This window comes from Callorhinchus milii, unplaced genomic scaffold (assembly GCF_018977255.1).
Source record: "Callorhinchus milii isolate IMCB2004 unplaced genomic scaffold, IMCB_Cmil_1.0 Scaffold3, whole genome shotgun sequence".
Taxonomy (NCBI): Eukaryota; Metazoa; Chordata; class Chondrichthyes; order Chimaeriformes; family Callorhinchidae; genus Callorhinchus; species Callorhinchus milii.
In genome coordinates, this window is record NW_024704744.1 from 48,937,195 (window position 1) to 48,952,610 (window position 15,416).

The 15,416-nt window shown below is 39.9% G+C and overlaps 1 protein-coding gene across 3 annotated transcripts in view; it reads right to left on the minus strand.

The window, feature by feature from the left end:
- The window catches only part of klhl32 (kelch-like family member 32), a 98,840-nt gene that overhangs the window by 10,486 nt on the left and 72,938 nt on the right, over positions 1-15,416 (minus strand). For 2 of the 3 annotated variants that reach the window (XM_007892935.2, XM_007892936.2), the window contains exon 8: positions 5,087-5,813. In XM_007892935.2, coding sequence (XP_007891126.1) covers positions 5,087-5,813 — 727 coding nt within the window. Of the gene's footprint in view, positions 1-1,414; positions 1,478-5,086; positions 5,814-15,416 lie in introns of all 3 variants that reach the window. The other variant, XR_006084963.1, reaches the window with a different exon arrangement.

Genomic DNA, 15,416 nt, shown 5'->3' on the forward strand with positions numbered 1-15,416 from the left:
TTTCCCGAGCTAGGAGGGCAGCTAATGAGTATTGGGATAACAGCTGCTGAGTTCCAAACATCGCCTTGGGAAGTCCTCCCGACATGAAAGGTACTATACAAATGTAATTTTGTATTGTATTACGTATAGTTCAAAATTTGCAGAGCTCTTAAAAGAATTAACCAGAGACTCACTCAAAACCTGTTTTTGTTTGAGGATTCCAGGCATCTTAAGCATAGAGAATTCTTTAAATTTCTTCATTATGCTTGATTTATAATCATAGAAATTTATAGCACAGAAAGAGGCCATTTAGCTCATTGAGTCCACACCCGCTTTTAGAGCAAGTCCACTGTCGCCCTTTATCCCCTTACGCCTTCAGCCTCTAACCTTCATATATCTGTCTACTTCCCTCTTGAAATCCACAATCGATTCTGCCTTCATCACCTTACTTGGCAAGGCTTTTCACACCCCAGCAATTATCTAAGTTAAAAAATGCATCTGCTTTCCTTTCACTCTTCTGTTCTTCTTGTGCTACCTTAAATAAGCTTTACTGAATATTTATTTGCATTATAGATTGCGATACTAAAATGATTGCTTTGATGAAGCTCACAGTATTTACATGCTTTTATTTTCTCCATTTCCCTGATAAGAGTTGGAAGCCGTTCAGTGAGAATTTAATATTAAAAAATTAAAAACACATCCCGCTAAATTTACTATTTAGTGATTTTTTCTTTAGGTGCAAATGCGCCATTTTGGGGTCTTCAGTAGCATGTGATGTTTGAGTACCCAGAGACTGACTGACTGAACAGTCATCTAGTCTAATGCCAAACGTTTCTAGCTATGGTACATTTATTTGGCCTGAGGATGATCCAAAACAATATAGACCATGAAGCCACTCTTAGATCACCTGCACTGCTCTGTAATATACAGCTTTAGGCTGGCTGCTGATGTGAGGAGGCAAATGAAACGACAGGCACCTACAGGAAGGTAAACAATTCACAAAATCAAAAATATCTTTCAAAATATGGTTGTCCGATGCGATTGTGAATGTATGTTTCCACAGGTCATCAGAAATGTAATTATCGTACAAATAGATTCATGACTGTTCACAGTGGCGCACTTTGAAACTGTTTGCAACGTGAAAAAGTGGTATATCAAGTGCAAGGATTATTATTATTTAATTAGATAACCACTAAATGAAACTGACAGGGGGGCGGAGGGGGGGGGGGGGAGGAAGAGAGTGGACTTTGAGCCAAATAAACCACTGGGAATTAAAAGTAAATAGAAACATTCATACCAGCTTAAGGTCCACATAGGTAAACAGCAGAATGGTAAGTAAATTAAAAGAAACAGTACATTCCTCTCAGGTTGGGGTAGGTTTGCAGTTCGAACAAAACAAATAAGATGAAATCAGAAGTTTTCTTTTATGTCTTACCATTGCCTGGCAAGATTCCATCTTAAGAGACAATTTAGTTGCCACCAGGACACCATCAATATCCTTGTAGAGAAAGATGAGATGGAAACTTGTGATATAATTATCATGCTATCCAATATTTCGCTCAAATCAGTTAACATGACCACCTCACAGAGCCTGTGCAGAACCTCAGTGTTTTGTTCGACCCTCAACTGTTCTTCAAACCTCATATCTGTGCCCTGATCCGTTCAGCTTTTCCCCACCTCCACAACATCACCCACCTCTACCACGCCTCTCCCCTCAGGCCACCAAGACCATTACCTATGCTTTCACCAGATCCAGGCGAGACTAAACCAACTCTGTTCAAGATTTTCATCATCACTTTTAATTCCCTCAACGGTCTTGCCCCACCTTATCTCTGTGACCTTCTGAAACCTTACCAACCTGAAGACCTTCCTCTTTGACTGTACCTTTGGTCATTTTCGCCCTCTCACCCCTCCCGAATCCAACTTGGGTGCAGCCCCTCAACTGTTCAGTGGGGATGTCCTCCCGATGTGAAAGGCGCTATATAAATGCGATTTGTTGTTGTTATGTCTATCCGATGGTATGATCCCATCAATAATAATAATTTGGTCATGCAATCCATGACTGTTTGTGGGACACTGCAGTGCGCAATTGCTGCATTTCACCCACAAAATATACAGTCAAATCATATTGCAGTATATTCTGTGAGCGCTTTGAGACGTTGTGTTCTGTAATCCATATTCATTTCATGTATTGCACTCCAGGTTCATACTAATCTACCAGAAAGAAGTGATGGGATTTGCATACAGATTCAACTGTACTGAAACAGATAATAAATTAGAGTGCCTTTATTGTTCAATTTGCTTACTACGGGGTGGGGGGAGGGTGGTGGTGATGCCTGTATAACTCCTCAAAAGTCATCAAGCTGATTTCTCTGCTGTTAGGCTATGTTACCTCATGCTGGCACAGCATCCCTTGTAATCAAAGCCCTGCATAGATTCCAGGGCTCACCCGAATGAGTGTACCACATAGATCAACACTTCATTCCATCTGCCACCCCAGGAGTGTAATCAGCACACTGAGGAGCTGGGAATACTGCAACTGTAATTAAATCACATGGCGCTGGGTAAGGAGTCATTCAGGAGGTTTGTTTCACTGGTTCTAGATCACAATTTTTCTTTTCTAACTTGAAGGGGCTGTTGCATAAATGGAAAGTGAGCTACGTTTCAAATGTTTACAAAATTCACAATTCTACATCTCTAAATGGACACGAGGGACTTTGCATTTGCTATGAAATAAATCTGATCACGTGCCAATCAACAGATCCTCTTTGTCTATGGTCCAATTATACTTTGTTTTAAAAAAGTGATCCACACCAAATAAAACATCTTTTCTCGTGTTGCTCCATTCCTTTCCAGCTCTTACTCTCTCTAATACTATTTTGTATTTCCTTTTGGAATCTTGTATTGCACACTCTCCAAATAGGGTCTTGAACTCCCATAATCTAACATGACACTCCAATACAGTGTTGGATGTGCTGCATTGTCAAAGGTGCTGTCCATTGGATGAGATGTCAAACCAAGATCCATTCTGCCTGTTCAGGTGGATGTTAAAGATCTCATGGCACGAGTCAAAAAAAGAAGGGCGTTTCTCCAGTCCAATGTCTTGGCCAACAATCCCCCAAATAAAATTGTTCATTTTCATTTTACAGCTATTTGTGGGACATTGCTATGCGCTTTGAGCTGCCAAGCTCATCTACAAATAAATAATTACAGTACTTCACTTCGTAGTAAAACCTGTGAAGTGTTTTGGAATATCCTCCCCAGTGTGAAAGGCCCTGTAACAATTGCAAGGATTATTATTATTACTTCTACACTGTTGAGTTACTATTGTAAAATCCTGTCCACCTTCTCAGATTCCTCAAGCCTAGTACCAGCCATCATGTCACTAATGTGGAACGCAAATACATGCAACCATAGTTGTTAAGAAGAGGACCAATCAACTGTTGTGGACTCAAAAGTGACATGTGTGAATAATTAAAAAGGATAGTAGGCACAGGTTGGCAGGATCCAAGGCTTGGGCATCGCAAAGTATGCAGTGAGGTTCTACTGGAGTTTAACCGCTAAAACTGCATAGATTTCATTATTCCCGGTACGAGTGTGAACACAGTGTCTGGCAAGCTTCCTGCTGCTTGTCTATCGAGAACCTGCCCGGCAGTTAGGGCTTTGGCTTGCAGGGTTAAGAGAAGCTAAATGGAAAGAATCTCAATCCCTAGTGACCCACCAGTCTGCCCATCCAAGGACTGCTAATGAGTCAGGCTGGCTGGTCTGTCACCAACAGTGACCTTGAGTACTATGAATAATGAGAGGCAGATTATCATCAGGTAGCTTGTCTTTGAAAGGCTACTTCACAATTATATCTAACACAATGATGTGATCAGTGGACATCCCCCATTGCTTCTATGTTTTTTTTTAAAAAGCATTATCTTTATATAAATGTAACATAAAAAATTCAACAGTTGTAGATTTGATACCCACAGGTTATAATCTCACTTTTTGCCCTATTTGAGTTTTGATACAGACTACTTCCCAGTTGCACCAGAAAATAAGCACATTTAACACTTCACATTTCTGGTGTAGGTTCTGAAATGAACTGCAACTCACCAACCTCCTCCCCCACCAACCATACATTTTTAAATTCAACTTGCTAACCTCACTTTCTATTCATCCTGATTTTCAGCCTGTAATTCATGACTTGTGGTTTGTACTGGAGTGGTAGCAGCTGCTGTGCTTTTGATCACTGGAGCAATGATTGCAGTATTTTGTTACTAATTGTGACTGATAATTACAAATGCACCATATTATGTTTTGACATAAGTGATGCATTTCTGTCATCCATATAGAAGTTGAAATGGCACCAGAAGCCCCTATTAAAAACATTTACACTTCTATCAGTGACTGGCAAAGTCATCACTGCGCATGATTCAATTTAATTTACTTTGCGACTGATTATCTGAAGGAATCTTCCAATCGGTGAATAATCAAAGTTGGTGGACAATCAAAATTGTAGCCTGCTGTATGCTCTGTTTACAAGCACAGACCTGGTAATTAATAAACCTTGCATTTGATATCGTGCCTTATCATATCATCAGACCAACTTGCATTTATATAGCTCCCTTCATACAGGGTAGCATCTCAGAGCACTGAGCTTCTCAAGCAGATTCACAGGATTTGACAGTAAAGTGGAGAATGTATTTGCAGGCAAACCTAAGAAGACCGAGCCACATCCTATCACTCATGCAATTCTAGACCTTCATTTGTCTTGTTGAAACATTCCTTTAAGCATTTATGGCTGTTTTCATGCTAGTTCATGAGAACTCTAATCCAATGTAATTTACTTACTGAAAGAGTTTACAAGATCCTACAGTTATTCTGAAGAATGAATTCCATTAGAAATTCATATGGATATGTTTTGGATTCCATTGTGTTAGTCTTGTAATGAGCTATCCCAGTTATCAATTTATAAATGTCATGATTGAGCATCAATTCTTATTTAAGGTAAATCTACTTTTGTCTTTATTCAAACCAGGACTATAAAGCGATGGTCGCTGGTCTGAGTATATATGATGATCAACACAACAAAATAAATTCTAAACAGTTATATCCTTACCTGATATCCAGAGAAGGCCATCGGCTACACATCCAGCATGGCAGGACAGCGATCTGTCAAACGACTGCACGAAAGACCACTTATTCTTTTTCGTACAGTACCTCTCCACTGTGGGCAAGACCTGACGCAGTTCATTCCTTCCACCCACAGCATAGAGACATTCACCTAAGGCTCCCAGCACAAAATGCTCACGGCAGTTTTTCATTGGAGCTATTTCTGTCCAACTGTTGTTGCGAGGATCGTAACGGCACGCTGTCCGCACTGCACATGTGCGACCTGTGGGATGCTCCACTTCCCCACCCGCCACGAAAAGGAAGTCTCCCATCACAGCCGCACAATGATGACTTCTACCCACAGGCATCTGAGACAGCTCGCTCCAATTGGAAATCCCTGCGATGTGAACATTTTCTTGGTTCACTGGATTGAAGTACCTCAGGTCCTTCACTTTGCAAATTTCACGCTTCTTCCCACCTACAATGTAGAGCGTCTCTGACTGGAAGCGAGGTCGTGTCCTGATAGTTTGCCATATGGGCTGTGCATAGATGCTCTGGTGGTACTCCAAAGACTCATTAATGAAAGACGTAGCAGTTTCACTGGCCTTAACCAAAGGGTGAGACAGGGCCACAGCGTGAAGTGTATCGACATCCATTAGGCCAAAGCGTATGTACTGTAAGAGTTCATCCATGTACTGATACCGACAGCCGTGCTCCAACCACCTCGCTGCCAGCTGTCAAAATAAAACAAGCAACTTAGTCATGAGATTTAGAAGGCAGTTTCCAACATCTTTTAAAAGCCTATCAATTATAACATCTCTGGGGCTTCTACAGTTACAAATTTAAACTTTAAAATTTTGTTTTTATTTTTAATTTCATTTGAAACAGAAATTGTTTCCAAACAGTTTGCATAAAATAAGGGGATCAGGTCACATTTTGTAACATAAATCTCAGAATGGTATTCAACCTAAGATTGAAAAACATCTGGTGACATACTTCAAAGTGATTCTCTTTTCTTCACCCAAAACTTCCTCTGCAAAATTTTTCTTTGTTGTGAGTGAATAATACTGTAATTTCAAGCACCCCAATAAACAAACTGCACTAAATTAGAAAGATACTACAGTATTTATTCCTTTGCCAATCCTCAGTTCAATTTTCTGCAATATTAAGACGCAACTCAAAATATTTTCTGAGAAATGTGACAGCGCATTACCTCCTACAGAACCAGTCACTGCACTTGAAAGTTATTGCTGTAGAAGCACTCTGTCACATTTCAATTTGAAAAGGAACAATAAAATGCTATATTTAAATTTTAACTACTCATTGTTGGTCCAGTATATCAAAAATGTCTGACCAAATTGCTACAGAATTAAAAGATAAATAATGTACAGTACATTCTGTACTTCTGTTTACAAATGTAAGTAGCTGCTATGAAGTACCCTTAAATTTCTATGAAGCATTATAGTGCCGCTTAGTTATGAAATAGAAAAGTCACACTGTCATACTTGACAGTGGTTTTCTGAGGGTAGGAATAAGGTGCATTGTTAGATCAACACAGAGGGAATTTATGCCCATTCTATGGAGTGTTCATGGGGAGCTGTTCAATCTGAAAACATTGCCACATTGACTCTAAAAAACATTATAAATCCAGTTCACTATTTGCAATCTTGAAGCCAATTATGCTGGCGACACCTGTGCTGAAAGCACCTTGAGAAGTTATTTATGTCCCCACAATCACTTGGATGGGCTGAACAAAAAGTTTTATAAGCGAACACTTTTAATGTCATTAAAGCAAAGGGGCTCATCAACATTTTAAAAATAACTAACCAGTGATTATCGCCAGGTAGCAGAGCTCCAGAATTGTGTTTGCTTAGTAACCTTCTAACCTCCCCTGTCAAACATAATGTTTTGACTAAAACATTGTAAATGCTATTTCGCACTCAAAATCCTTTTAAATTTTACAACCTCTCTTGCCATTTGTGAACATAGAAAACCGTCTCTCCAGGCTTACTCAAGGGATACTGACCGATCTCAGATTTTAGGCCTGGATCACTGAAGAAGCCCTGAAGAGCTGTCTTTGGTAGACAACAAAGATAACTGCTGTGCAGAATCCACAATGGGAGTGCCAAGGACTTTTAATTTGGCTTTGGGCTTTTTATAATGTCCTATAATGGAATGCAAATATTTTAACTTTCCATTTGTGGACAAAACACCATTCTTCCATTACTCACTGCACAACTCGAGAGGAATTTAATAGAAACTTAAAATAAAAAACAAGGTCTTTTAATGATGAACAATCTAGACTGATTTTAAACTGAGGTTACTGACAAAACACCAAGTTAAATACTTGTGTGGCAACTTCTTTTAATAATTTACAATAGCCACAGTTCTTTAAAAAAATGATCAGCAGATGCCCCTTATCAAGCTGATTAACACTAATATGTTTAATTGACCCTGCAGGTTTTTCCTCAATTGACTGGCACCTTGTTCTCATTGACAGCCAAAGAGAACTCTCAGCGGTTCTGATCAAAGACTGTGAAGGTCACAGCCAAGCAAATGAACTTCCTCAAGGCAGAAATAAATACATCACAAGGAAAGAAACTAAAATACAATCTCTAGTGTTCAAGACACGAACTGTAAATGACAATGATTGACAGCTGAGCTATATCCATGCAATATCCGAGATGGCACGTTCTCATTTACCTCAGTGTAGCCAGCAAGCACACATTAAATATCCGTCTGATGCCCAAATTAACCTTCTCAGGAAACTGAAAGAGGCACAAACTATCATAATCAGCCTTTCATTATCACAGCAGCCTCTACTTAAAGGGTCAGAATAATTGTGCCATCAGAGCAATGATTGTTTTCAATCAACAGACGGCTGGAATGACAGGTCTGTGATTGAATAGTTTGATGAAACTGCACTAGGCCTAATCAGACCAGATGAAAGGGAGGCATGATTGGTGCAAATGAACATTCAAGCCTCTTCTCTTCATTTACAATCTGAAATTACACTTAAATTCTAGGGTGTTTTTTTTGGAGTGTCTTAAGGGGGATGTTTGATTTGTTATCAGTTATGACAGCTGAGTGTTATAAAACATGGGTTGGGGTATCGGATCTTGCAGCAACTACAGTAACAGTCACATATATTCTTCCAAAGTTCACATTTTAACTCCACAAAGTCACAAACAACGAGGACTGATTTAACTTTGCTGCCCTGTAACACTTCAATGGAATAGTCAAAGCAAAACAAAAATCTACAATAATTTAGATTTGGACACAAGACATAACTAGGGTCGCTTTTAATCTTCAGAGATGCTAATTATTTTGCAACATAGGGCTTCGAAGCCCCAGCTCATCAACAGTGACCAAAAATAAAATCAGCTTCTGAGTCACACAAATTGGTTTGGGTTTCAAATGTAGGGTTACAGATGAGTATGCTACATATTTTATACAGTAACAATATGACTGCGGCCTGCTCCACATCACTCCCAGCCCACCCCACCATCGGCGGTCGGGTCTTCAGCCACCACTCTATTGAACTCCATCCCACATTTCCTTCGCCTCACTCCCTCCCTTGCCTCCTTCAAGGCGCATCTCAAAATCCTCCTCTTCGACCAAGCATTCAGCCACCCTCCTATCCTCCCTGATCCCAACCCCCAGCTCAGGTCCAAATCCCTGACTGTCCAGCACCTTGGGACATCTTCCCGACGTGAAAGGCACTATACAAATCTAATTTTGTATTGTGTAACATTTTGATCCCTATCCCTCCTCTAATGGAATTTGTTTTTCACTATAATCACAAAATTTCTTTCTTGATAAACGGATGAATGACAAATTATTTTTCTATTAATTCACACTAAACTACATCTGCCACTCATCAGCCCAGCCACTGAAAAAATTGAAATCCTTATGAATCAGACTGCATTTATCATTATTTCCTCTGTTGTATTGGGATGATGGTAGAATTAATATTCTGGAAGAATGACATCAAATGGGCCAAAAATTCTTCTTCATTTGAACATCTCCTATGATCCAACAACAAATATCTTGGCTCACCCCTTGCTGTGCAAAAAGCACAACCATCAGTATGGTCAGTGAGTCAGTGTTTAAAGGGCACCAATATCAGATATTTAGCAAACAAGCAAATGGGAAGGTTAGAAATTTTCTTCATGCAGATTAGTTAGGATATGGAATGTCCTGCTGGGTGCAGTGTATGACACAGAATCCATTTTTGCTTTCAAAAGGTAACTAAATATCTAATAATGACTAAACTATAGGCATATGGGGAAAGGGTAGGTAAACAGGAGTGAAAGGATTGATCTCAAAAAGTACAGACAGGATGGGCTGAATAACTTTCTTCTGTGCTGTAAATTCTATTGTCCTAAAGTTCAAAATAACAATTCAATGTGTATAGTGGAACATTATAAAATATTTTTAGATTATAATAGACAATTTGTGCATTAATTTGTTCTTTTGTGATCTTACATATAACCTACATATTTCATAACAAGTGCCCATAAAAATGTTTTTTTAGATTAATCGCCCCATCTCCATCTATTTATTATAAACTAGCTGTACCCATTGCAGCTACGCTTGCAACCAAAGGATCCAATATGGAATGTAGATTGACACACAGACCGTCACACAGACAAACATTTCATCTTTATCTATACTCATCTGGGAGGACTTCTGTGGAAGAACTCATTTTGGCCGTGCAGTCCTTTGAGTGGGCAACTCATTTTGGCACGCTGCTGCAGTCCTTTCAGCATTGAAGTGCAGCCACGCTGTTCTTTGTTCTTCAGTTTCATTTAATGGGCCTTCTCTCTTTTGTCTATCATTTTTACTTATCCTTGAACGGTTTCATTTTCAATTAGGCATCTTTATAATGATAAATATAAATGTATAATTTATGATCACTGAGACATCCTCCCGATGTGAAAGGCACTTTAAAAAAAAATGTTGTTGTTGCCGCGGCTTAGCTTCGTCTGTGTTCTTTATTTTGTTCCCTGCCGCTTGGCTACATGCTCTGTGACGCAGAATGCCACAGCCCCACCATCACCAGGTGTAACTGCAGTGCGTGCGTATATACGTCCCCTTAAAGAATATGCCCATGTCACTCCTAGTTACAAGGCCTTTACGATGAGGTATGAACTATGTCTCTACGTCAATCGGTTATTGAGATCCTTCTTGAAGCGCAGACACATATTGTTGTTTTATTAGTATATAGATAGATATAGCACTCTTTGGGGTAATAATCATATAAACAACAACAACTAGCATCCTTCACACTGGGTAGCATCTCAGAGCTCTTAACAGTGGCGGATCCTGACTCCAAGCCGGGGGGGAGGGAGGTGGCCATAAGCACGGTTATAGAAAAAGGTTTTCAGACTTGACTTGAAAAAGGGGAGATAGGGAGCAAGGTGGAGGGATTGAGGGAGAGTGTTCCAGAGTTTTGGGGCATAGTGGTTGAAAGTGTGATCAGTATGCAGGCAGCAGAGTTCTGAATGAGCTGGATGTTTTGAATAGTGAAGCTGGCGAGGAGTGCATTTGAGTAATCCAGGCGGGAGGTGATAAACGCAACCACAAGGGTTTCGGCAGCATTTGGTGTAAGGTACGGTCAGAGGCGGGCAATGTGGCAGAGGTGGAAGAAGGCGGACCTAGTCAGGGACCGGATGTGGGCAAGGTTGAGGAGTTTAAATCCACAGGAGTGAAAACATTGACAGGATCTAAGGAGCATGGCTTTTGATTTTTCCAAATTCCGCTGCAGGAAGCTGCACTCATCCAGACCCTGATGTCTGCCAGACAAGCTGATAGAACATCAGTGGACTGATGGAGTTGGCAGTGGAGGAGGCAAAGTAGATTTGTGTGTCATCTGCATACGTGTGGCAGGTTACCCCTTGTCTGCGGATGACGCTGCTCAAGAGGGAGCATATAGATAAGGAAAAGAAGAGGGCCAAAGATGGAGCCCTGGTGTACCCCGCAGGTGATTGGGTGGAGGCGGGAGAAGAAACCATTTGCCAAGATGAAATGGAGGCAGTTGGTTAAGTAGGTCTCAAACCATGCGATCCAGGAGGACGAGGATACAGAGGGAGCCCTGGTCAGAGATAGAGAGAATGATGGTCGAGAAGCCTCAAATTTATAAAAGCATTAAATTTAAACCTAAGGTTATACTGAAATCTGATTAGTGAACAAGAGCGTTGATTATCAAAAGGATGATGTTTTGAGGACGCTTGGATATTATGATCTTACACCACAAGTGGTGGGTGGGTGTACATGTGAGAGAAATGTTTAACAATCAAATGCCCTGTTTACAGTGTTGAAAGTGAATCAATATCACAGAAAACCTGATTTGTACTTTCTGCTGCTCAATGCAAAGGTGGGGATGCACGAAGGCTTTGCATATGCTAAGAACAATTATTGAGTGGAACATTATTTGATAAAATAAAAGATAATCTCTTAAAGTTCTAACAAATTAATAATTCTAAGCAGAGACTGAATCGATTTTTACACATGAAGCTTATTCGGCATTAGTGTGAATCAATGTATCACTGAAACTACCTCTTCAAGTAATCTTGACAATGTGGTTGCTGTGTGATTCATTATAGGATTGAGCGGGTCCTTAGCATATATACTGTGTTGTGTATTCTTGTGGCAAATCTTCACAAAATCCATAGTATAAACACAACTTTAAAAGAAGAAAGCAGGAGAAATATTTTCAATTTAAAGTACTATATCCAACTAAGTAATGGAGAGGGGAAGAAAAGCCATGAAATGTCCTAAACCTCTGTGTTCTGAGGAGTCACACATTTCCAAGCCTTCAGATTCACTGGGGAGTCACTCATCTGCCACTGTAAGTGGCTCCGTGAGAAACAAATTGCAGGTTGGTATTTCTTTCCAGTTCTAGTTACTGATTGGAAAGGCAATTTCAGCCCTGAGCAGGCATACTGCATTACCTGGTCAAAAAAGTGCACTGAAGTTTTCAGGCTCAGATTCCTCTCAGGAAAATACTTAATCAGAATTATAAGCATACAACCATTTATAATCATATAAACAATCAACCATATCCACATCAATCATGGACCACCAACCAGGGACTAATAAAACTTAAATCTAAATATGAGTTTTATTTAACTGGTAAATCTTCCCCATGAGAGTTATAAGGATTAAGAATGGTGAAATGGCCAGTGCCACAATGTGTCAAGGCACTGTATCATGAACTAAGAGTCCTAGGTTAGAATAGCAGAACCAGCTGACATTCACACTTGGCTTCTCTACATAGGCAGTTGAAAGTCTTGAATGATCATCAGTAGCAGCACTGCGCAGAGCTAAGGATTTGAGTGTTTGAAGCTCTTCCATCAGATACTAATCATGTCCTTCTCGCATTCGACAGGTTCCAGTTTAACAGTCCTGATTGCCACATCTTCACTAAGTCTCTTGACACTGTCATTCCCCACAGTGATAGGCTAGCCATACTGAAAGCTTTTTTCTCTATGAATGCGTGGGCCATGATTCACCTACTCACAATCTTATCTTGCTGGCAGGACGTTTATTTAAATGTAATGATTTTTCTTTTGATAACAGTTTTTTTGCCAACGAGTTGCCATGGGGACCAATACGAATCCCAGTTATACCAATTTGCTGCAGGGATGAGTTAAACAAGATCTCTCTGAGAGAGAAGCTAATTCACCACATATAACCATACATCACAAACCAAGGCTTCTGTTTTTTTTCTTTCAATCTCATTGAAAATCATAAAACATACTTGGAAGAGTTTTGGGACTAAAAACACAGACAACTTATAATCAACACAGTAATGTTGGAAGGACCTTTGTAACCAAAGGATTTGCTACCGTGCAAAGCTCCTCCATGAATTGCTGCAAACATGATTTTTAAAAAATATAACAAATAAATAATAAGACCTTGGCAGCAAGATAAGATTGTGAGTAGGTCCACATATTTACATAGAAAAAAAGCTTTGGGTATGGTGAGCCTAGCACTGGGGGAATGACGGTGTCAAGAGGTAAAATTCTATTTATTAAGAGCACACAATAATTAATAGTATCACATGTTTTTTAACATCTGAAATGCACAGGAAGCGGTGAAGAGAGATGTTACTCTCTTAATTGTAAGCAATTTGACTTGATGTCTAAATTCAACTGGAATAGCCTTCAATGGAATTGAAGAGTCGACCAGAAGTTGAAGCATACATCATTGGATGTTGAGCTGGGACACACAGCTAATTCCATTTATTGGCTGAAACGATTGTGGGATAATGCTGCAAGTAAACGGTTTAGGCATTAAGACAATGCTATATTTTACAGCAACCGCACAGAATTGAGTCCTTTTTCACATTGCTAATTCCAGTGGATCACAATATGGATCTGTAACTAGTTTTATATTAAATCTTGTTTTAAATAGTAAAGCAATATTCTCTAGTAGTCTGTGTCCTAAAATACATAATGCAACGTATAACCATGCAAATATCCAAGTGTGTGTTCAAGTAAGTTGTATGTATTAGTTTACAGCCCAACATACTTAAACTACTGTAAATACATAGCAGGCAACAAAAAATTAGATGTTAAAAGTTATTCGTACTTTTCAATCCTTCAATCATAGGTTTTTAATAAGCAGGATATTTTAAATTAACTTAAAATATTATTAGATTATCTCAAACCTGTGGCAACTAAGCAATCAGACATTACACAACCAGGAATAACCTCCCATTATTGCACTCTCCATATTGTAGTCGTGACACCTTTCAACATGGTGGCACTATTCGAAAAGAGAGGGGAGTTTCTCATGGAGTCCTGGCCAACAGTCGCTTACATAAAAATTGGTCATTCACTTCAGGGTTAAGACTGTGTGCAAACTGGTGTCACATTGACCTAAAATACAGTTTACAGTAAATCCTGTGAAGCGCTTTGAGACACTTCGATGTTGTGATAATCCATTGATTTAAACAATGTCTTATGTCTAAATTTAAATGGAACTTGAAGCGCTTTGAGACATCTCAAAGAGGTGATCAGGTGCTATATCAAATGTCAGGATTGTTAATATATTACATTATCTTGTAGCTGTCGTTGATCAGGGTAGTCATCATGGTGGTGGAAGAGGTTTCAAGTTCTATCTGGTTATAGTGCCATTTATTCTTCACACTATGCAATACTCAATTTTCAACTTTTAAAAATAACTAAAACTTTCAATGCAGTATTTTGATTTCAAATGAATAAACCCCTACATTTGTCATTACTCAAAACATACAGAACACCACTCAACCTTATAACTATTGTACTTAAACCACCAAACACAATATGCAATAGCTTTGATGCATATCTTGTCCATTCTTACTTTAAAGAATTTGTAATTTTCGATATGGCTAATCTGAAGATCCTATCAAATTATTAATGTTGACTTCTTTAGTACTCTTAAACTGGGCTCAATATCTGAAATGATTCTACTCTTGAGGAAGTATAGTACTAATGTACTGTAGTATTCAGTACGCTGCAAATGGCTACAGTTAGTGTTCTAAACAATTAAATAAACTACAATATGTCCAAATTACATCAAATTAAACAATCCGAATTGGTTCTGCATTCTGTATGTCGATTTCATTATATCTCACCCAAAATATAAATAAACTACTGACAGAACAACAACAAAATTACATTTGTATAGCAACTTTCACGTCGGGAGACCGTTCCAAGGCACTGAACAGTCAGTGTTTTGGACCCAAGCTGGGGATCAGGGAGGGTGGAGGGCAGGGGGGAGAAGGAGGGTGATCGAAGGCACGGTCAAAAAGAAGCGTCTTGAGACGGATCTTCAAAGAGGCAAGGGGGCCGGGTGAAGGGATTGCAGGGTTGGGGGCAGAGGTAGCGGGGAGCGAGGCCATGAAGGACTTTGAAAGTGAGGACCAGGATCTTGAACTGTATCCTCTGTGTGATGGGAAGCCAGTGGAGTCGGGCAAGGATGGGAGTGATAGGGTCACGGAGCCTGGTGTGAGAGAGGACACAGGTTGCAGAGTTCTGGATGATCTGCAGCCTGTGGAGGGAGGAGTTGGGGAGGCCGACAAGCAGTGAGTTTGCGTATTCAAGCTTGGATGTTATGAATGCGTGTATTAGGGTTTCGGTGGCCTGCGTTGTGAGACAATGGTGGAGCTGACCGATGTTGCGGAGGTGGGGAAAGGCAGAACAGGTCATGGCACGGATGTGAGGTATGAAGGACAGTTGAGGGTCGAACTGAATGCCGAAGTTCCATATTGGTTTTGTGAGATGTGGAGTGCATACATGGAGGGAGGTGCTGTCAGTGCCCAAGGTATGGAGGCGCTGACGGGAGCC